This window comes from Myxocyprinus asiaticus, chromosome 1 (assembly GCF_019703515.2).
Source record: "Myxocyprinus asiaticus isolate MX2 ecotype Aquarium Trade chromosome 1, UBuf_Myxa_2, whole genome shotgun sequence".
NCBI lineage: Eukaryota > Metazoa > Chordata > Actinopteri > Cypriniformes > Catostomidae > Myxocyprinus > Myxocyprinus asiaticus.
The window spans coordinates 38,944,367-38,969,207 of record NC_059344.1 but is presented as its reverse complement, the minus strand read 5'-3'; the positions used below and the strand labels follow the sequence as shown (position 1 = coordinate 38,969,207).

At 42.2% G+C, this 24,841-nt stretch overlaps 1 protein-coding gene across 1 annotated transcript in view; it reads right to left on the bottom strand.

Annotated features, from left to right (window-relative positions):
- The window catches only part of LOC127442826 (receptor-type tyrosine-protein phosphatase N2-like), a 280,031-nt gene that overhangs the window by 163,385 nt on the left and 91,805 nt on the right, over nt 1-24,841 (bottom strand). The window contains exons 6-7 of the mRNA XM_051701041.1: nt 1,169-1,547; nt 431-679 (exon numbers count right to left, since the gene is read on the bottom strand). Coding sequence (XP_051557001.1) covers nt 431-679; nt 1,169-1,547 — 628 coding nt within the window. The remainder of the gene's footprint in view (nt 1-430; nt 680-1,168; nt 1,548-24,841) is intronic.

Genomic DNA, 24,841 nt, shown 5'->3' with positions numbered 1-24,841 from the left:
AAGATTCAATTTGTTAACATAAGTTAACAACATTAGTTAACATTAACTATAATAATGAACTTTTCATTGATACTTTTACAACATTTATTAATTAATCTTGTTAATTTCAACATATACATACAGTTTTTAATCAAAAGTTGTATTTGTTAACATTAGTTATGAACTAACAAGAACTAAAAATGAACAATTGTATTTTTATTAACTATCATCAACAAAGATTAATAAATGCTGTAAAATATATATTGTTCACTGATTGTTTATGATACCTAATACATTAACTAATGTTAATGAATGGAAACTTATTCTAAAGTGTTACCACTTTTCCTTTAAATGTGTACTCATAAAATTAGAGTGGAGGACTATTACTGAGGTATCAAGCATGTATAACCAGGAATCAATTAAATAAATGTCTTTGATAAGGGAATACTACCTTTAGCTGTAGTGTCTTCAGTTTTCTCCACCTGGTATAACTGCTCACCCGGTTTCCTCTTCTCCTCCACCTTATCCTCTGGCGTTTCATTCTGTGTGACCTCTCTATCTTTGACCCCTTCCACTCCGTCTACCACCTGCAAGGCCTGGGTGATGACCTTGGAAAGCTGGTCAAGGTCCTTTGGTGTCAAAGCATCCACATTGACGCTCTGGTGTCCAAGCTGGTTTACCACTCCGTCAATGAACTTCTCTGAGAGGACACAGAGCCAGAGATGAAGAATGTTATACTATTTTGTAAGATTAAAAGAATAGTTTTGCTCTAATTATTTCAACCCCTACTGTGGAATATTAAGACTATTAAGAGTGTGAGGGCAAGTCCACAGTATTCCTTTCAGCATTGCCCTGGGCATTTGTGTACAATCCAACGCCCCTGCAGGGTTATTGCACACAACAACTTTTTGCCTGTGCTTCATCCATTTGATTTAAAGTTAATAGTAATAAATCTTTGATTTTTCTACGTGTTTTATCATTTTAGGGAAAAGAAAGCATAATAGTTGTAGTGTGACATGCAATGGGAAAGTTTTTAGTGTTTCATTGTGTTTTTACGGCATATAATGGCTACAAAGTAGACCTATACTGTATATAATTATAAAACGTATATATCACTTTTTATTGTACATGTACTTGAATTTTTCATTTAAAGAAGAAAGAAAGAAAGAAAGATGAATGAATATCTCACCATCTACTAAACTGAGGGCACCCTTGGAACCAGCGCTGCTTGCTCCAGGTTTGGAAAAGAGGGTGGGAGGTTGCTTGGAAGCTCCTGGCAGTTTTTCTGTTTTGGTAGCAGGAGTACGCTGAAGGCTAAAATAATGCAGATTACCCTGTGGTTGACCTTTACCAAGATCTTGTGCTTTCATGAAACCAGCTTGATACTGCTCTAGCTCAGTGAGAGGGACTCCAGTACGATCTTGCTCAAAACCAGTGAAGAATGATCGACTTGGGGGAGGCCGTTCATGGAGATCAGTTTGAACTTGAAGGAAGGAGATGAGGGGTGGAGGAGGCTGCTCTTTGAGCTGGATGAAACCCTTCTGATTAGGAGGTCCATTTCCCTTGAACTTTGGGGGAATAAAAATGACATTATCAGTTTAGTCTTGCTAAGTTATAAAAACTTGATAATTATAAAAAATTAAAAAAAGATAATATACCTAACATATCAGTAGGTTAAAAGCCTAGGGAATGTTGTTGAAGAAACAACATAATGAAAAGGGTATGGGAGACAAATATCATTATACATGTTTAAGTGAAAGAAATAAAATCCATGACAGTTTTAGCCAAAAAAGAGTTTTAACAGTCCCTCTCGTTATGCTCAGCATATTGTTTTGCTCTATTTGAGAGATTATATAAAACAATTAGATTCTCACCACCCCTGCAGAATAGAAGGCCGCACTGACTTTAGAACAGCAGGGTGGGCTTCGATGAACAAACCACCACATACACATGCTGGCTCCAAAAGCACCACAGGGTACTAATGTTCAATAGTGCAGTGAACTTTTCAACTCTCACCACTGTTAACTTCAAGAGCAGTTGTTTGGTAATAGTGTGTGAGTACTATGTTCTGCCTAGCATTATGTGTCCCCGATAGCTATGTGTTTACCTGACAGTTGTGTAGTGAAGTGCAGAGCACTCGGGAGGTGGTCTGAGTACGGTTCCTTTGTGGGACCTTTTGTGGTTTGATTGATTTGTGCTATGTGAAGGTGAAGAGGAACCAGTCCGTTTTGCATTTCGTTATGACGTAAGTACCTCTAGGCTTGCCATACATACTGCAGCTGCATTACATAGTCACCTGATCAAGATTATTTGATCTAACCACAATTTCTAACCACAATCACTTTCACAATTTTCCAAATTAGCAGAGTGTACAGTATAAATGATAAGATTAGATGGATAGAAATATCCATCTATTAAATTCCGACAAAACAGATGTACTAATTATTGGAACAAAAACAGAAAAAAATAAGCCGCTAAAATATAATTTGACTCTCAATGGATGTACCATTACTTCGTCTTCTACAGCGAAGAACTTAGGTGTTATATTTGAAACCAATCTGTACTTGGAAAAACAAATTTCCAAATTTTGTAGAACAGCATTCTTCTACCTCAGAAATATTGATAAGTTACGACACATGCTCTCTGTTTCTGCAGCTGAAAAACGAATTCATACATTCATGACCACAGGACTAGATTATTGTAATGCATTATTGATTTCCCGCTGGTTCAATAAATAAGCTACAATTGGTTCAAAATGCAGCAGCTAGAGTGCTGACTAGTACCAAGAAATATGATAATATCAGTCCCCTTTTATCGTCACTTCATTGGCTACATGTTAATTTCGTATTAATTTTAAAATTCTGTTAATTACTTATAAAGCTTTATATTGTCAAGCTCCTCAGTACATAAGCCACCTTCTGTCACGCTATAATCCATCACGTTAACTACGATTGCAAAACTCTGGCATGTTAACATATCAAAATCCACAAAAGGAGGGACATCATTTTCCTATTTGGCTCCTAAACTATGGAATAGTCTTCCTAGCAGTATTTGGGAATTAGACACTCTCTCTCAGTTTAAGTCTAGACTAAAGACTTATCTATTCAGCCAGGCATACACTTAATTTATCCCTCAACTCATAGTTATGATGCTTAAATTAATGCTGCCGGAAACGGAAACACTTCTCTTTTTCTATAACTCTGCTTTAAAGGGAATGGCATCTACGCTAATATTATTCTATTTATTTTCCTGTCTCAACCTCAGGAAATACTGTATATCCCGAGGTTACCAGAGCCTGCCAGATCCAGCTCCCGTCCTGCCTGATGTCCAACTCCCATTGCTACATGCCGCTGAGTGATGATGACTAACTGCAACCTGTGCCAGCCAGACTTCACTTCAGTCTACTACGACGGACTTCACAGAGGATGAATTGATGCAAACTCCAAGACATGAGAGTCTTCATGAGCCACTGTCTGAAGCTTGGGCTCAGGATGGAGTTCACCAAAATTGCCTGCCATAAACTTCCAGCCAGACTGCGATGCCCCTCACTGACTTATGCCTGTATCATCTTAGTCAAAGGATGGAGGACACTCTTTTAAAACATACACAGACAATGAATTAACTGCTAACAAAAGCCTTCATCAGCCAAATATCAAAGGACAATGCACCTACGTGCATTTCCACAGTTAATTAGGAATGACTTCAAAGACTATATCACCAAACTTATGGTTCATACAAAATCTTTTTGTTTAAACACTGGCCCCCCACACTTACTTCGTTTACTAATTTAAACTATGATTTGTTCTACACATAAATAACTAGTTAGGGATGTAATGGTTTCAAGGTTTCACAATATACCTCGGTTTTAAAATGGACGGTTATCATACCGTTGAAATCTTCTCATTGACGGTATTGCATGAATATAAAGACAGATTTTTTCAGAACTTTTCTAAAATCCAAATCGGTTTAATTAAGACAAAATCTGTGATATTTACAGCATCATATAAACTTGGCAAGATAAAATAAATCTTTAAATTGCACCTTCCTCATGTTGCATTCGACTGTCACTCAATTTTAAAGGTGACATGAAGGTGTCGCAAACGCAGAGCATCACGAGCACATCAGAAGTGCAGCACAAGCGGATCACTATAACAGATGTTAGTTTCACCCCTATAACTAGGTAACACTTGATATTAACTACACGGTATAAAGTGTTTGTAAAGCATTAGTTTATAGTCAATTGATCATTTATATATTATTGTTCCTACATTAATAATCTACACAAATAGTTTGTTATTTGTTTATATTCACTGTAGCAAATGATTTATTATTGTTTTTAAGTTCATTTATAGGCAGTTTGATAATGTTTTTATTTCAGAATCAGAATCAGAATGAGCTTTATTGCCAAGTATGCTTACACATAAGGAATTTGTTTTGGTGACAGGAGCTTCCAGTACACAACAATACAAAAACAGCAACAAGACTTTTTAAAAAATAATTAAAATTGAATAAAAAATAGATAAATAATGAAAAGAAAAAGTATATATAGAATACACAATATATATATATACATACATACATACACACATATACATACATATACATACATACATACATACACACACTCATACACATACGTAGTGCAAATCTAAATACAAATCGGTTATGTGCAGTGCAAGAGAATGTAATGGCAGAAGAGGTAGGATGTGTTGGATAATATAAAAAGACTAAGCTGTGTTTTGCACATTAATTATTGCTCAAAGGGGCAGTTTTAACTGTTCATGAGATGGATAGCCTGGAGGAAAAAACTGTTCCTGTGCCTGACGGTTCTGGTGCTCAGAGCTCTGAAGCGTCGGCCAGAAGGCAACAGTTCATAAATGTAGTTGGCAGGCTGAGTGGGGTCCAGAGTGATTTTTCCAGCCTTTTTCTTCACTCTGGAAGTGTATAGTTCTTGATGGGAGGGCAGGGGGGCAACCAATAATCGTCTCAGCAGTCCGAACTGTCCTTTGTAGTCTTCTGATATCCGACTTCGTAGCTGAACCAAACCAGACAGTTATTGAAGTGCAGAGGACAGACTCAATGACTGCTGAGCAGAACTGTATCAGCACCTGTGGCAGGTTGACAATGGAGTCGTCTGCAAACTTCAGGAGCTTGACAGAGGGGTCCTTGGCGATGTAGTCATTGATGCAGAGGGAGAAGAGTAGTGGGGAGAGCACACATCCTTGGGGGCCACCAGTGCTGACTGTACAGGTGCTGGAAGTGAATTTCCCCTGTTTCACAAGCTGCTGCCTGTCCGTCAGAAAGCTGGTAATCCACTGACAGATAGACGTGGGAACAGAGAGTTGGTGTAATTTAGTCTGGAGTTTAGCTGGGATGGTGGTGTTGAAAGCCGAACTGAAGTCCACAAAAAGGATCCTTGCATATGTCCCTGGTCTGTCCAGATGTTGCAGGATATGATGAAATTCCATGTTGACTGCATCATCCACAGACCCGTTTGCTCAATAAGCAAATTGAAGGGGATCTAGAAAGGGTCCAGTGATGTTCTTCAGGTGGGCCAACATCAGTCTCTCAAACGACTTCATGACCACAGACGTCAGGGCGACAAGTCTGTAGTCATTAAGTCCTGTGATTTTTGGTTTCTTTGGGATGGGGATGATAATGGAATGTTTGAAGCAGCATGGGACTTCACACTGCTCCAGTGATCTATTGAAGATCTGTGTGAAGATGGGGGCCAGCTGCTTAGCACAGGATCTAAGACATGCAGGTGAAACGCCGTCTGGGCTCTGTGCTTTTCTTATCCTTTGTTTTCGAAAGACGTGGCTCACATCATCTTCACAGATCTTAAGTGCAGGTTGAGTAGCAGGAGGGGGAGGAGGGGGGTTGCAGGAGGTGTTGGTGTTTGTGTGAAGTGAAAATCAGAGTGGGTGTGGGGTGTGAGATTGGGCCTTTCAAATCTACTGTAGAACACATTCAGGTCGTAAGCCAGTTGTTGGTCCACCACAGGGTTGGGGGTAGGAGTCATGTAATTCGTAAGTTGTTTCATACCACTCCACACTGATGCAGGTTCGTTAGCTGAAAACTTGTTTTTCAGCTTCTCAGAGTATCTTCTTTTAGCCACTCTGATTTCCTTGTTCAGTGTGTTCCTGGCCTGATTGTACAAGACTTTATCCCCACTCCTGTAAGCATCCTCTTTGGCCTGACGAAGCTGCCTGAGCTCTGCTGTAAACCATGGTTTGTTGTTGTTGAACTTTAAATAAGTCTTAATAGGAATGCATATATCCTCACAGAAACTGATATATGATGTAACAGTATCTGTGAGCTCGTCCAGGTCTGTGGCTGCAGCCTCAAAAACACTCCAATCAGTGCAGTCAAAGCAGGCTTGTAGTTCCAGCTCTGCTTTGTTGGTCCGTATCTTTACAGTCCTTACTACAGGCTTAGCATATTTTAAGTAGGTTGGTTGGAAAAAGATGAACCAGACAGTGATTAGAGAGTCCCAAAGCTGCTCTAGGAACAGAGCGATATGCATCCTTTATTGTTGTGTAGCAGTGATCCAGTATATTTCTGTCTCTGGTGGGGCATGTAATGTGCTGTTTGTATTTGGGCAGTTCACGTGTGAGGTTTGCTTTGTTAAAATCCCCAAGAATAACAATAACTGAGTCCGGGTATTGTTGTTCTGTGTCTGTGATTTGATCAGTCAGCTGTTGCAGCGCAGCATTCAAACACGTGTTTGGCGCGAAACACACACTCACCAGAATAAACAAGGAAAACTCCCGCGGCAAGTAGAAAGGCTTACAGTTAATAACTGTTAATTGTTACATCTGTACACCAACTTTCAATGATATTAAAGCATGTTACATCGCCTCTCGTTTTCCCGTTAACTCCGTGATGCGATCCGCACTGAACAGCTGAAAGCCCGGCAGATGAAACGCGCTGTCCAGAATGGCTTAACTCAGCCAGGTTTCTGTGAAGCACAAGGCAGCAGAGGTTGAAAAGTCCTTGTTTGTGCGGGTGAGGAGATGTAGTTCATCCATTTTGTTAGGGAGAGAGTGGAGATTCGCAAGATGAATGCTCGGCAGCGTTGTTAGAGAGCCACGCCATCGGAGATTGACCAGCGTGCCTGCTCATCTCCCTCGCCTGCGTCTCATAGCGCGTTTAAACAACACAGCTGCGTCTCCGACTAAAATGTCAAACAAAACGTCTGAATATTCAAAATCCGGGAAAAGATTGACTGGTATATGCTGTCGAATGTTCAGCAGTTTGTCTCTGGTAAAACTGACTGAAAAAAGATTACTAAACACAGGACAAACAAACAAAAACAACAAAACAATAGGAGCGCTCCACACCTTTCATGATGTAATGTAAAGTATTTAACATGAACAAGACATGAATTCATAGTAAATAAAGAAATCATATAAGTAATTAAGTGGATTTACATTTAAACATAATTAATGTATTTGTTACTGTTTTAGTAACACTTACTATTAAAGCAAATATTAATTAATATATATGTTGTAATATTGACTAATTGCTAACTAAGCATTTTGCGTGACCTAATCTAAAGTGAGAACTATATATGACTAATTAAACATTTATTAATGATCCATTACTCTGAAAACTTGGCCATGAAATAACCATCTCCACAGCATCTCAATCACAAAGGCTCAAAACAGACACTAAAGCTTAACAAAAAAAAAAAAAAAAAAAAAAAAAAAAAACGGCCACAACACAAAAGTACAGGAATAATTTTGAGAGAGGAAAATCCAGTTTATTAAAATATCCTCTAATTGCTGAAACACCACATTAGCATGTTCCATCTTAATAAGCTTTATGAGCAGACTTGTTCTCATTATTGCCAATTAAAATGACTGTTTAATTCAGTTTCACCAGTAGACCTATAAATATTTCATTAAATTTAATCCGATTCCAGAAGGAAAGTCCAAAAATCCCACTACAGTTTGTGCACACACTATGGAAACAGCCAGCATGTCACCACAGTCACATGACAGTGAAATGGCAAAACAATTAATAAGATAAAATACAAATATAGGAAAGAGCATGTAATGTTATACTATTGACTTTAAATTATATTTTGTCTATTAAACTCCATTAGTGAAAATGTACTTGCTATACTGCTGAAGTGTACAAGCAACGTTGTCAGCGCTGGGCCGGATGGAACAATAACAGCAGTTTGTGGTTACTGAATAGGGCACTATATGTAATAATTTTCCAGAGATTGCAGGGGCGGATTTGTATCTCAGGTAACAATCCATGTAGTAAAATTATACAAGCACAGTATTTAATGTACAAATGTCTGCAGTATTACAAAAATATCCTAAGATTTGAATGCTGATCAACAAAGAATTCAGCTTTCAGGATACAAGCCGGGAGGCGCCCCCTTCAGGAAGACACATTTGTCTTTCAAAGAAAACAATTTTTAGCCAAATCACCACTTTGATGTCAAGTTTCAATGAGCAAAATTAGAAATTCAATACATCAACAACTTTTATTACTTCAAAGAAAATGCAAATTTTTAAATTTGCAAGGCATAAAAAATAGGACCTGATGAAATATTTTTTTTTCCCTAATTGTGCTTTGCTTTCCCAAATTCTGTTTTCCATTTTATTTTTTTCTGAATTCCATGTTTAAAATATTAATTTTTTTAAATCAAAAATATGACTAATCAAATGAATTCATAAAGAGTTCATCAAATGAAATTATTTTAACAAATAAAGTGCTTCAATAACATCTTCACAGCTGAATCTAAAATATTTTTTTTTAGACAAACAACGTGAACACAACAGAGAATCACTGTATAAATTAATAACAGCACACTTGCTTGTGAAATTTGCTAAAATATAATTATTCCTAATTTACTAGTAATAATAATAATAATATTTATAATAATAATTATTATTATTATTATTTTTACTATGCAGTAGTAATATATTTTTTGTCATAATTGCTTCAATTTCACTCGTCCATTTAAACCGAACTTTTATTTTGATGAATCACTGTGTCAGTTTCTGTGTCTGTTTGATGGACGTTTCACACTTCTGGATAAGCAGTTCACCATAGTTGTTTGATTGTTACACTGTAAGAGGCTGCAGTTTCATTAAATAAATAGTCTGTAATGTGCTGCACGCTTTGCCTTAAATGAGCGTTTTGCACAGATAATACACAGATTACAGAAGTCATAATGTGATGTTTTAGCGGGTCAACACCTTCACACATCATTTTGAAGCATGCAACACAAGAGAACTGGATATTTCTTAAATGAAATCGCAGGCTGCTGTGGTTTTATAATCAGACTAGGACACATGTATCAGCGGAAGATTTAGTGGTAACGCAGACTGGCCCGAAACGGCGAAACTCTCACACTGGCCCTGGGCCAGCTGGCCATATTTACTGTTGAACCATGTTAATAAATGTTTAATTAGTCATATATAGTTCTCACTTTAGATTAGGTCATGCAAAATGCTTAGCTAGCCATTAGTAAGTGCTTTATTATGACCTTTATTAAGCATGAATTGATTTAATAGTAAGTATTCCTAAAACATTAATATACACAATAATTAAGCAGAAATGTGTATGTAACGATGCGCTGCTGGCAATGACGATGACGAAGACGATGACGATGATAAGAACCCAAGTGCAATTTATTAATAAATGTGAAATCCAATAAACCCTAACATAAACATGAAACAAAAACAAAACATGAACTTGACTTGACTTTTACATGGCATGACTATGAACCAACCAACATCAACAATACCTGACAAAGGACAATGGAAAACATGAGGGTTTAAATACATGGACATGGGAGAACAAACCAATGAACAACCAGAACTCTAAACAAGATAATTAAAAAATAAACCAATGAAAACAAGACACATGAACATGGAGGGAAAACAGAAATCACATGACTAGGGAACCAAGAACTAGAATTTTCAAAATAAAAGACATGAAATACAAGAATCAACAAAATACACATGACATATCCCCCCCACTAAGGGGCAGCTCCCGACGCCCCAACACATGAACAAAACACATAAAACATTACATACATTTCAAAGTTCAATAGAGAGCTGGGGGGTGGTCTTGAGGCATGGCTTGGCAGGGTGTGGAGCATGGGATCAGGGTGGAGCCCGTGGGGGTGGACCTTTGAGAGGCTCGAGGGGCGGAGCCATTGGGAATTGGATACTCGAAGAGTAGCCGAAGACTCGAAGGGCCAGGGTGGAGCCGGAGGCAGGGAGGACTAAGGCGGCGCCGGAGGCTCGGAGGAGCAAGGCAGAGCTGGGGGATCGGAAGACTGAGGTGGAGTCGGTGGGACTGAGGACCAAGGTGGAGCCATAGGGAAGGAGGTCCCCAGTGGAGCTGACAGATCGGAGGAATGAGGCGCAGCCAGAGGATCAGAGAGCCAAGGCGGAGCCAGGTGACTGACAGACCAAGGAGGAGCCGGAGGGATGAGGGACCCTGACAAAGCCGACAGGCTGAAGGACCACAGTGGAGCCGAGGGAATGCAGAGCCAAAGCAATGTCGAGGGACCGACAGGCCAATGCGGAGTCCAGGGCTCGGAGGGTCCAGGCGGGGTCGGAGGGTTGAAAGTTCCCCTTGCCTGCTCAGGAGAACTAAGGGTGGGTACAAGGGTGGGAACCATCTCCAGGTCCAACTGCTCAGATGTGGCCATGACATGGCGTGGAACAGACTCAGGTGTGGCTGTGACGTGGCATGGAGCAGGCCCAGGTGTGGCTGTGACGTGGCATGGAGCAGGCTCAGACGTGGCTGTGATGTGGCATGGAGCAGGCTCAGGCGTGGCTGTGACATGGCATGGGGCAGGCTGAGGCATTGCTGTGACATGGCATGGAGCAGGCTGAGGTGTTGCTGTGACATGGCATGGAGCAGGCTGAGGCATTGGGGCAAAAGATGGCACTAGCTCAGCGACCATGACGAGGAACTCTGGCTTGGCAGCCATGACGTGAAACTCTGACTTGGCGGCCATGACGTGAAACTCTGGCTTGGCGGCCATGACGTGAAACTCTGGCTTGGCGGCCATGACGTGAAACTCTGGCATCCGCCTCCCCCACAGTGAACGTGGAACCAATAATCTGCAGGGCGAGGTCGATATACTGAGCCAGGTTGTGGGTACTCTGACCGCCTGGCATCAGAAAAGAGATGGGCTCATTCAGTCCAAATCGGAAACAGTCCTTGAGGGCCACCTCATTAAAATCCACCTGGCAGGCCAGATCGCAGAAGTCCTCCACATAATTCTCCAGGGGACGATTCCCTTGATATAAGCGGAGGAGCTGGATTGCTGGGTTCATATTTTGGTGAAGTATTCTGTAATGATGCGCTGCTGGCAATGACGATGACGAAGACGATGATGATGATAAGAACCCAAGTGCAATTTATTAATAAATGTGAAATCCAATAAACCCTAACAAAAACATTAAACAAAAGCAAAACATGAACTTGACTTTTACATGGCATGACTATGAACCAACCAACATCAACAATACTTAACAAAGGACAATTGAAATCATGAGGGTTTAAATACATGGACGGGAGAACAAACCAATGAACAACCAGAACTCTAAACAAGATAATTAAACAATAAACCAATAAAACAAGACAAATGAACATGGAGGGAAAACAGGAATCACATGACTAGGGAACCAAGAACTAGAATTTTCAAAATAAAAGACATGAAATACAAGAATCAACAAAATACACATGACAGTGTATCCAGTTCATTACATATGTAATATCTTTATTAACTATGAATTTATGCTTTTTTAATGTTCTCATTAACACTTCTTTACCACTGGTTTGCATCAACTAAAATACATCAGTTAAGTATGATTAACAAGTTGTTTACTAAGGATAAAAAACATTATCAAACTGCCTATATATGAACATAAAAAAACAATAAAAAATAATTTGCTACAGTGAATATAAACAAATAACAAACTATTTGTATGTAGGTTATTAATGTAGGGACAATCATTTATAAATGATCAATTAACTATAAACTAATGCTTTACAAATACTTTATACCATGCAGTTATTATAAAGTGTTGCCAATAACTAATATTGGCATTATATTCAAGTCGTTTAGTCAGAAGGGTACTGGCCCCAATGTGAGCCTTAATTCTCCCATGGTTATTTTTCTCCATTAACCAATATCTTATGTAGTTTTGTGTTCCTTGCCAAAGTCGCATTTGGCTTGCTCACTGGGGGTCTAAATACAAATATTATTTAATTAGGGCACAATCAACCATCATATTTTTATCAAATAGCGCAATGATGAGGGACATTATTGGCTTTATTTTCTGTTATAGCATAATTTCCTGTACAGCTGCTTTGAAACGACGTCTGTTGTGAAAAGTGCCGCTATACAAATAAAAATTACTTGACCAACCGTGATTATTTTGAACTTTAAATTCCACTCACAATTTTACTGTCCAAATAAAGGAATTTTAAGCGAATATAGAAATACCATGATTACCGTGACTGCGTAGTGCCTTATTTTCCAGTTTTGTCATTATGTGAGAACTCCAAATGAACCGCAGACAAGCCACACTTCAAAGCAGCTTCTGAAGAGCATGTGAATATGAACTGCTTTGAAGCGCTGTGATGCGTGCGCCGTTTGGCGAGGTTCATGCCAAACTCCCGTGAAAATACAAGCAAAGATGTTTTGATAGTGAAAGCAAAGTGCTCCGTTTCACTTTAATTTAATGTTCGTGTAATGGCAAATTATTTGGGTTCATTAATACATGCAGTGTTAATGACATGCAGGAGGAGATGCTATGGGATTACTTTTGTGCCAATTGTTTTGAACGTAACTTTTAGAAAAACAAATAAAAATATAAATTGAGAATTAATAAAAGCAAACGGAAACTGAAAAAAATTAATTCAAAGGCAAAATTTACACTTAGTCTTCAAATAAACTGCATACTTTGTTAATGAAATTCTCTGCTTGTGTTCACTGATCAGGACTTGCGCTGCTCGCATTTTCAGTCATGCTTCCAAAGTTTTCATTTACGCTCCCAGAGTTTTCATTCGCAGTTCTGACACAAAACTATTGTGTGGGCAGGGCTAACAAAGAGGAGTTCTCATTGGCTTGTGAGATTGTGAGTGACAACTCTTGACCCGGAAGTAGAGTTGACCTAGAAGGGGTTCTGGTTCAGGTTTTGTGTGTAAAAGTTTGAGAATCTTTTAGCGGCTTCATAATTATTTAGTGTTTAGTGATATATTTAGGCTTTTGGTTTTGTAATCTTTCAGTATTTTTTCCTACGACTATTTTGTCGAGATAATTTGACGAGCAACACGACAAATGCCTTAATTGTCATCACCAGGACACTCGAGGTAGCCTGAGGTAAGTTAGTGTAATTAAGACTAATAAATACTAATAAAGCTAATAAATAAATAAAAGTTATTGTTAGATGACAGAGAGGGATTTTTTTTTAAATAGTTTTGCGTGCTCTTTTACTATAGTACTATTGAAGACTTTTAGTAACATTTCCTTTTGTGTTCCATGAAAGAAAAAGGTCAAATATATGGGCTTGAAATAACATGAGGCTATGAGTAATGACATAATTCTCAATTTTGGGAGGATAAACAAATTCTTTTACCATTTTTGAGAGTAGCCACATCCACATTCTTGAAAATTGTTTTAGAAAATTGTTCTAAGCAGTTTGTAGTTTTTTTACTATAATCTCTTTCCCTTTTTTTTTTTTTTTTTTAAATTTTAACAGTTTTTCACAAACAAAATGTGGATGACCCAGAGGATGGAGTGGTGGTACCAGAGATCTATTGCCCCTTAACAGACTAGAACCTTGCTATTCTGCATAGATTAATTAATCCCTTGACATCACCTTTGAAAGGCCTGGAGCTCCAGACAATATTATACTGTGATATTCTGCAGACTATGTTCTACTAAATTTGTTTTGAGTTCTAGATTAAAACAAACACAATTCACAAGCAATTACACTTTATTAGTCTATATCTGACTCTTTATATATGCAAGTCTCTGACTAGCATCCCGTCAAATAAATGTTAATGCCTGATACTGCACTCAGTACCACATACTATAGAATGCATACTTGGTTGAGCAGTTTCTTTACCATGACCATGCTTCATGTCTGAGTTAATCTGACTGTAAATAACAGAACGGGTGTTAAAAGAGACTTAAATCAATGAATATTGACTGCGTGGATCTCAACTTTGAAAGCTAACTGGAGGGGGCCCTAAAAGAAAATTGGCCCCGAGGCCCTTGCTAAACATAATCCGCCCCTGCTCACTGAGAGCCTTCCAGAAAGGACAAATACCTGTCCCATTTCTTACCATATGCGTCCAATCTGCCAAACCGGTTATATGACATCTTTTCAAATGCCACTACCCTGCCCAATTTGGTGAACCATTCTTGAAATGAGGGAATGCCAACTGACTTCCATCCTCTAAGAATTATCTGTCTGCCAATCATTACACTAGTTTGGACCCAGCTTTTTATATATTTGTCACCAACTTTAATAACTGCGGCATCACCCAATATACATAGTCTGGGGCAGAATGAAATTTTAGTATCTAAAACCTCACAGATAAAATTCTGGACTCTTACCCAGAATTCTTGAATCTAAGCGCAAAACCACAGAGAATGGGCTATGTCTCCATCCTCCAACTGACATCGCCAGCAGGTAGAAGTTTATTTTAAGCCAAGCCTAAACAATCTAGAGCAGGGTTCCTCAATAGGCGGCCCGCAAGAGACAAATGTTTGGCCTGCACTAAAGGCTTGTTCACACCAAATCCGTGACGATTTTGTGAGACTAACTTTCGACGAAACACAAGAAAGAGTCCGTGAAAAATAAAAAACAAAAACTATTTCACCCCTGTACAGTAGGTGGCACTGTTGCTGTTCTACAATCATTTTCCCAGTCTCCTGCCCTGACCTGCCCAGCTGTGAATGCTAGATGAATGCTGTTAAGGAATTTATTTACCTAATTTGGCATAACGGTTTCATTATGTTCTTATGACACATTATGAAGACTATATATAATCTGTGTTTTTATGCAAGTGAGATGAGTAAAAAGCTCTGTTGCATAAATATCATCCTATTTATATTTGAACATGTATTTTGCTACGAGTAAATGGACTCCAGAACCCAACTACTCTTTTTATAATGTCTGGATTTACAGCTGAAGTCAGAAGTTTACATGCACTGAGGTTGAAGTCATTAAAACTCATTTTTTAACCACTCCACAGATTTAATATTAGCAAACTATAGTTTTGGCAAGTCATTTAGGATATCTACTTTGTGCATGACACAAGTCATTTTTCCAGCAATTGTTTACAGAGAGATTGTTTCACTTTTTATTGACTATATCACAATTCCAGTGGGTCAGAAGTTTACAAACACTAAGTTAACTGTGCCTTTAAGCAGCTTGAAAAATTCCAGAAAATTATGTCAAGCCATAGACATTTAGCTTCTGATAGGAGGTGTAATGAATTGGAGGTGTACCTGTGGATGTATTTTAAGGCCTACCTTCAAACTCAGTGCCTCTTTGCTTGACATCATGGGAAAAGCAAAAGAAATCAGCCAAGATCCCAGAAAAACAATTGTGGACCTCCACAAATCTGGTTCATCCTTAGGAGAAATTTCCAAACACCTGAAGATACCATGTTCATTTGTACAAACAACAGTATGCAAGTATAAACACCATGGGACCACGCAGCCATCATACCGCTCACAATGCATACCGTTAGATGCATTCTGTCTCCTAGAGATGAACATAGTTTGGTGCAAAAAGTGCAAATCAATCCCAAAACAACAGCAAAGGACCTTGTGAAGATGCTGGAGGAAACAGGTAGACAAGTATCTATATCCACAGTAAAACAAGTCCTATATCAACATAACCTGAATGGCTGCTCAGCAAGGAAGAAGCAAATGTTCCAAAACCACCATAAAAAAGCCAGAATACAGTTTGCAAGTGCACATGGGGACAAAGATCTTACTTTTTGGAGAAATTTCCTCTGGTCTGATGAATTTTTTTTTAACTTTTTGGCCATAATTATGTTTGGAGGAAAAAGGATGAGGACACCATCCCAACCGTAAAGCATGAGGGTGGCAGCATCATGTTGTGGGGGTGCTTTGCTGCAGGAAGGACTGGTGCACTTCACAAAATAGATGGCATCATGAGAAAGGAAAATTATGTGGATATATTGAAGCAACATCTCAAGACATCAGCCATGAAGTTAAAACTCGGTCGCAAATGGGTCTTCCAAATGGACAATGACCCCAAGCATACCTCCAAAGTTGTGGCAAAATGGCTTAAGGACAACAAAAGTCAAGGTATTGGAGTGGCCATCACATAGCCTTGACCTCAATCTAATAGAAAATTTCAGGGCAGAACTGAAAAAGCATGTGCGAGCAAGGAGGTCTACAAACCTGACTCAGTTACACCAGTTCTGTCTGGAGGAATGGGCCAAAATTCCAGCAATTTATTGTGAGAAGCTTGTGGAAGGCTACCCAAAACATTTGACCCAAGTTAAACAATTTAAAGGCAATGCTAAACTTCTGACCCACTGGGAATGTGATGAAAGAAATAAAAGCTGAAATAAATAATTCTCTCTACTATTATTCTGACATTTCACATTCTTTTTTTTTTCTCCCCTTTTCTCCCCAATCTGGCATGCCCAATTCCCAATGCGCTCTAAGTCCTCGTGGTGTCATAGTGACTTGTCAGACAGTCAATCCACGCATCTTATCATGTGGCTTGTTGAACACGTTACCGCGGAGTCCTAGCGCGTGTGGAGGCATGTTACACTATTCTCCACGGCATCCACGCACAACTCACCACGTGCCCCACCAAGAGCGAGAACCACATTATAGGGACCACAAGGAGGTTAACCCAACGTGACTCTACCTACCCTAGCAACCGGGCCAATTGGTTGCTTAGGAAGCCTGACTGGAATCACTCAGCATGCCCTGGATTTGAACTTGCAACTCCAGGTGTGGTAGTCAGCATCATTACTTGCTGTGCTACCCAGGCCCCTGACATTTCACATTCTTAAAATAAAGTAGTGATCCTAATTGACCTAAGACAGGGAATGTTTTCTACGATTAAATGTCAGGAATTGTGAAAAACTGAGTCTAATGTATATGGCTAAGGTGTATGTAAACTTCTGACTTCTGAGTGGGTCCAGTGCCATTGCCCGGCATTGCTGGAGGAGGCCATCCAGCTGGTAGAGGACTACATGGCGGCGTTTCCAGGAGACAGTGATGCAGTGTTTTTTCTTCTCTCTCTCCACACCCTGTGTCTCATTCTTCCCCCTCCCCTTGTCCCTCCCACCTCCGTCCTGTTCCGGCTCCACGGAAGAGGGGAGGAGCCCCACCCAAACCCCTCCCCTTGTCCATCCCTCCTACTCCCCCTGTCTCTCTCCGCTGTCCTCCCCAGATTGGCAAGACCACCCCATGAGTGTGAGAGGAAAGCCTGGGCCAGTCTGTCTGGGTTGTGGGGAAGCCGGGCACTGCCAGGATCAATGTCTGGTGATGGAGGTGGGGACACTAATCCGGATACTGATGCCCAACAGGTCGCCCCTGATCGGGCAGGGGCGTATCGGATACTGGTAAAGGTGAAAGGGGATACACATCAAGCTTTGGTGGATTCAGGTTGTTCCCAAACCTCTATACTCCAATGCTTGTTGCAAGGCGGGCATTGGAAAATAATAAATGGGTGAGGGTGAGGTGTGTGCATGGTGACATTCACAAGTATCCAGTGGTTACCATTAAGATACGATTCAGGGGAAAAAGGCATAGAGTCAACCAATTGGCCTGGCTTTAAATCTATATTAAATATATGAAGGTAATGCATGTGGATGGGTCCTGCAAAGTAGTGTCGTGGTGTGTGACTTGCGATGCTATGGCTGGAGAGGCGGTGCCAGGGCCATCGACGTCTGCTTCGCATCATGATGATGCAGACGAGGGAATTCCTATACTCAGGGGCTTCCCTGAGGGGGATTTCAGTCTGGAGCAGTCGCGTGACGAGCCCCTCAAGCAGGCCTTTGACCAAGTGAAAGTAATTGATGGTCAACAGCTCCAGCCTAATGTTGCGCTGACATACCCATACTTTTCTGTTATCAAAGTGTGGTTGTATCGAGTGACACAGGACACTCAGACCAAAGAGAATACAACTCAGCTGTTAGTACCAAAGAGCCATCGGGAAACACTCTTCCAGGCATCTCACTATAACCCAATGGCAGGTCACTTATGTCAAGAAAAGACTTTGAACCGTATAATGGCCTGTTTCTTTTGGCTGGGCATTCACGGCAATGTAGGGAAATGGTGTGTGGCGTGCCGTGAATGTCAGTTGGTGAATCCATCGCCCACCCCAAAAGTGTCATTGAGCCCTCTGCCGTTGATCGAGGTCCCATTTGAGAGAATTGGCATGGACCTCGTCAGGCCATTAGAGCGGACAGCACACAGCCATCGCTTTGTATTAGTTCTGGTGGACTATGCAACGCGATATCCGGAAGCAGTGCCCCTGCGCAACATCTCAGCATGTAGTGTTGCGGAGGCACTCCTCAAAATTATCTCTCGTGGCTCGAACCCCTGCTGTTTGCAGTATGAGAGGTCCCGCAAGCCTCCACAGGGTTTTCCCCATTTAAGCTACTGTATGGGGTGGCCGTGCGGCATGTTCAACATCATATGGGAAACTTGGGAGGAAAGACCTTGGGAGGAAAGACCCGTATTTAATCAAATTCAATATGTTCTGGACCTTAGAGCAAAACTCCACACTTTGAGGCAGGTTAAATAGGAGAATTTGCTCCAAGCGCAAGAATGTCAACACCGACTGTATGGCAGGGGCACTCGGCTACAGGAATTCGCACAGGGAGATAAAGTGCTTGTATTGCTGCACACTTCAAGCTCCAAATTACTCGCCAAGTGGCAAGGTCACACAACGAGTTGGAGATCTTGATTATGAGGTTAGGCGAACAGATAGGAGAGGGGCATGTCAAATCTACCACCTCAACCTCCTCAAACCATGGAGGGAGGCGGTGCCTATAGCCTTAGCGATGGTAGTTCCGGATAGGGCAGAGCTCGGGCCGGAGGTAACTGCCAATCCAAATTCATTCACCCCAGTCCCTTGTGGAGACCACCTCTCACCATCGCAGCTTACGGACATTGCCCGGTTGCAAGTGGAATTCGCGTATATGTTTTCACCCCTTCCCGGTCGCACGGACATTATAGAGCACCATCTCGAGACCACCCCAGGGGTGATGGTTCATAGCCGCCCCTATCGTCTTCCTGAACACAAGAAAAAGGTTGTTCAGGAAGAATTTGAGGCAATGCTGGAAATGACCGTGTACCGAAATGTACCGAAGAGCGACGGCTCGGTCCGGTTCTGTGTTGGCTACCGGAAAGTGAATGCAGTGTCCAAATTTGATGCTTATCCAATGCTGCGAATTGACGAGTTACTCAATCGGTTGGGCGCGGCTCAATTTTACTCGACACTGGACTTAAAGGGTTATTGGCAGATCCCTTTAACTCCAATATCCTGAGAAAAAACAGCTTTTTCCACACCGTTAGGATTACACCAATTTGTGACACTTCCTTTCGGTATGTTTGGAGCCCCGGCCATGTTTCAGCGGTTCATGGACAAGATCCTCAGACCACAAATGGCATATGCCGCAGCATATCTAGACGATATCATCATTTATATTAGTGACTGGCAGCGGCATATGCAACATCTGAGGGGTGTCCTGAGAGCGCTGCGGCAGGCGGGACTCATGGCCAACTCGAATAAGTGTGCAATTGGGCGGGTGGAAGTTAGGTATTTGGGGTTCCACTTGGGTCATGGGCAGGTGCGTCCACAGGTTAACAAAACCGCGGCGATCGCTGCCTGCCTGACGCCCAAGATCAAAAGGGAGGTAAGGCAGTTTTTGGGGTTGGCTAGCTACTACTGGAGGTTTGTGCCTAGTTACTCTGATGCCACCAAAAAAGGGGGCCCCCAATCCGGTCCAGTGGACAGAGTTGTGCCAACAGGCTTTCCTGAAAGTAAAGTCCGCACTTTGTGGGGGGCTGCTTTTGCATGCACCTGACTTCTCTCTCTCCATCTGACAGGGGGCTGGGGGTGGTGCTCTCGCAGGAGGTGGGAGGGGAGGAACGCCCAGTGCTGTTTATTAGTCGCAAGCTCTCCTTCAGGGAGACAAAGTATAGTATAGTATCGAGAAGGAGTGTCTTGCAATTAAGTGGGCTGTTCTTACCCTCCGCTACTACCTTCTGGGGTGGGCCTTCACCCTCTGCTCCGATCACACTCCTCTGCAGTGGCTCCACCGCATGAAGGATACTAATGTGCAGATTTCCCATTGGTATCTGGCTCTTCAGCCCTGTAAATTCGAGGTGGTCCACAGACCAGGGGCGCAGATGGTCATGGCTGACTTTCTCTCCAGAAATAGGGGGGAGTAGGCAGGCCGGATGTTGCCCCGGCCTGAGTCGGCGGTGGGGGTATGTGGCATGGAGGGCGTGGTCATATGTTGTTCTGCAGGAGAGAGCGGTAAGGCTCATCACCTGGGTCGTAATTATCTCTAACACCTGTCTCTAATTGTAGTGATGGTGGAGGGAGACCTGAAAAGGCACACTAGAGCATCAGAGTGGGAGAGAGAGACCAGAGCCTGTTCCTGTTGTTGTGTTTGATACTATTGACCTGTTTGTGTGTTTGGCCACCAAGAGCCCTTTTTGTTTTAGTTTCTGTGTGATGCTGAAGGAGTGAATAAATACCCAAACTATTCGCTGTCTCCTGACTCCGCCATCGCCCGCAAACTCAATCTTATCACACCGTAATTCCACCCATCCGACTGCACACTTCTTAGGGTTTGCTGTGAGTCCCGCCCATCTCAGCGACCTCAAGACAGCCCTCAGATGTTAAATGTGCCACTGCATATCATTACTATAAATAATAATGTTATCCAGATAGGCAGCGGAATAGGCAGAGTGTGGGTGGAAGTTTCTGTCCATGAGGCACTGAAATGTGGCTCCAAACAAACCGAAAGGAAGGGTGACAAATTGGTGTAAGCCAAACGGAGTGGAAAATGCTGTTTTCTCTCGGGACATGGGAATCAAGAGAATCTGCCAATTTCCCTTTGTCAAATCAAGTGTCGAATAAAAGCGAGCTGCACCCAACCGATCAAACAGTTCATCAATGCGGGGCATCGGATACGCGTCAAATTTAGACACCTTGTTGACTTTTCTGAAATCCACCAGTACGGAACCGACCCATCGGCCTTGGGTACCAGGACCACAGGGCTGGATCAGTCATTGTGGGATTCCTCGATTACCTCCATATCGAGCATGGCCTTGATTTTTTTCACGTACCACTTGTTTCTTGTGTTCAGGTAAATTATAGGGGCGACTGCGTACAACTCCCGGTGTCAACTCGTGAAGCCGAGCACCCCTATTGTACAGCCGGGATTGACATTCTTGAGACTGGAGCAAATTCTCCTGTGTTAATCGTCCCAGTGTGTGGAGTTTTGCTATCAGGTCAAGAACGTACTGAATTTGATTTTTGCTCTCTGAAGGTTCCTCCTCCCAATTTTCCCTCAAGACATCTAAGACACTGAGAGGTCTGCGGCCGTACAGTAATTCAAAAGGGGAAAACCCCGTGGAGGCTTGCGGGACCTCTCGTACTGCAAACAATAGGGGTTCAAGCCATTTAACCCAATTCCTCACATCATTGTGAACAAACTTATGAATCATGTTTTTGAGGGTCTGATTAAATCGCTCGAACAGGCAATTAGTCTGAGGATCATAAACACTGGTGCGAATCGATTTAATTCCCAATAATTCGTACACTTCGCGACCTTGATATAAGCAGAAGAGGGTGAAATGGCATGTTTGGGTTGGCCGGAGGGTTCACCAGCTGATATTCGCGGCATGTCGCACACCACCGGTGAACATCCCCGCGAATGCCCGGCCAATAGAAACAGACATGAGACAATTCACTGTTTTGTCTTGCCCTAAATGTCCCACCATGGGATTATGATGGGCCGCCTGGAATAGCATTTCCCGACGGCTCTTGGGTATTAATAATTGAGTTGTATCTTCTCTTGTCTGAGTGTCCTGCATCACCCGATACAACCTGTCTTTTAGAATCCTAAAGTAGAGGTAAGATAGCGCAACATCACGCAGAAGCCGTTGACCATCAATCACCTTCACTTGATCGAAGGCGTGCCTGAGGGTGTCGTCACGCGACTGTTCCAGAGGAAAATCCCCAAGGGGAATTCCATGGAGTTCCTCCGTGTCCCCCTGATGTGGCGCCAACATCGACACCTCTGGCACCGCCTCCCCAGCCAACACTGCGCACATCCCACACCGGGCTACCCTAACACAGGGCCCATCCAAACACATTCCCCATAATAATGTTTGAAATGCTGGCCAATTCATCCCCAAAATCACTGGATGTTAAGGCAGGGACTAATCGCCGCCTCTAAAGACTAAGACTAAAGATATTCTATCAAACTGTCTAAAATAAGAAAGAGGAACTTATAGAGGGAGAGACTGTAGTAGATAATTGAATATGGCGATGCAATTCATTTTTATAACACTGACCTTCCCTGACACAGACAAATGTAGTGAAGCCCACCTATCCACATCACACGAGAACCTTTTCATTAATGGCTCAAAATGAACTAACTATATCTATCAAATTTGTTGGAAATAAAATACCTAAATACCTAATGCCTTGCTCGGGCCATTGAAAGGCAGCAAGTTGAAAAGCCGTGGCGGGGCAATATGCTGTCAGAGCGAGAGCTTCCGATTTAGACCAATTTATACTGTATCCTGAAAATTTGGAGAAAGAATTACACATTTTATGGAGGCTAGGCTTATATCTACTAGGTTCTGAGCCAAATAATAATATATCATCTGCGTAAAGTAGAAGTTTATGCACAACACCTCCTGCTACAATGCCAGAAAAATCATCATCTTTTCTTTTTGCGGTTGCTAATGGTTCTAGGGCAAGAGAGAACAATAAAGGGATGAGGGGACAGCCTTGCCGGTTCCCCTAACAAGAGAAAAAAAATCTGAAATTAATCCATTAGTTTGCACTGCCGCTAACGGTTGTTTATAAAGTAAATTAATCCACCCAATAAAAGTGTTTCCAAACCCATACATTTCCAAAATCACAAAAGATTTTCCATTCCACCCTATCAAACACCTTCTCAGCGTCATATGAGATGGCAGCGATCGGGGTCACTACTGACCACATAATATTTATAAAACATATTTGTGACGAAGAGGAGGGTGTGGCCTGGCTGAGAGGATGCACTTCCAGTGCTGAGTTGCCCAATCAGCAGGAGAGAGATAAAAGGAGGAGCCGGGGACACCAGAGAGAGAGTGAGAGAAAGAGACGCACACAGCAGTGATTGTGTGTGCGCGCTTATGTTTATGTTAAGTCTTCGTCAGTGTTTTATTAAAAGTCTTACTGTTATCCGGCTCCTGCTTCCTCCATTCCCGAACAAGTAGAGATCTGTTACAGTGGTGCCGAAACCCAAGACTGGAGGAAGAAGCACCGTCAGATAGCTCTCGCCGCTGACGGAGGATCGTAACACCGAGGAGAGGATTGGTTCGATGGTACTGGAGCTGTCTGCCAGGAGACAGAGGAGTCGCTGCCATCCACCAGGAGGAGCTGTTACTGTCCGCCAGGGGATGGAGGAGTTGCTGCCGTTTGCCAGGAAGCGAAGGAGCCGTTGCCTCTGCCAGGGGACAGAGGACCCGCTGCCATCCCCCGGGAGGTGGAGGAACCAGTGCCATCTGCCAGGAGATGGAGAATCCGGCTGCCAGTTGGTGGAATCCAGTGCCATCGCCCAGCATCGCAGAGAATCGCTGGACAGCTGGCTGAGGACCGAATGGTGCCATGGTAAGGAACCATTTTTTTCTTTTCTCTCTCCCTCTCTCTCTCTCTCTCTTTCTCTCTCTCGCTCTCTTTATCTCTCCCCTCCCCTCATCCTACCCAGGCACCCAGGAGGTAGGGAAGACCAGCTGGTGACAGATTGACCGAAGGGGCAACTCCTCCCCTCCAGGAATGGGGGGGGGGGAGTAAGTCAGACCGGAGGTTCCCTGGCCTGAATCGGGCGGTGGGGGTATGTGACGAGGAGGAGGGTGTGGCCGGGCTGAGAGGATGCACGCCCAGCACTGAGTTGTCCAATCAGTGGGAGAGAGATAAAAAGGAGGAGCCAGAGATGCCAGAGAGAGAGAGAGAGAGAGAGAGAGAGATGCAGGCAACAGTGTTCGTGTGTGTGCACTTTTGTTTATGTTAAGTCTTCGTAGGTGTTTCATTAAAAGTCTGTTGATTGTTATCCGGTTCCTGCTTCCTCCTTTCCCGAACAAGTAGAGATCTATTACACGTCTAATATTATCAAAAGAACTATGACCACGAATAAACCCCACTCGATCTATATGTATAACAGATGTAATTACTCTACTTAATTGATTAGCCAGAATTTTAGACAACATTTTCACATCTAACTGGATCAGGGAAATTGGACTATAACTTTTACACTCATTTGGGTCTTCATCTTTTTTAAGAATGAGACTGATCAGGGCTTGCATCATGGTTGGTGGTAGTTCACCGTTCTTTAATGACCCTGTGTAAACTTTAGCATAAGTGGAGCCAGTTCTGTGACATAAGATCTAAAACATTCTGTGGCAAAACCATCTGGCCCCGGTGTCTTACCTGTTGGCAAGCCTTTAATTACCTCAACAAGTTCCTCCAAAGTAATATCTGAGTCAAGAAAGTCGTGTTGAACACTCGTCAGTTTAGGGGGTTCTGATGGCTCTACAAAGTTGCTAATTTCCTTATCGGTAGACGTG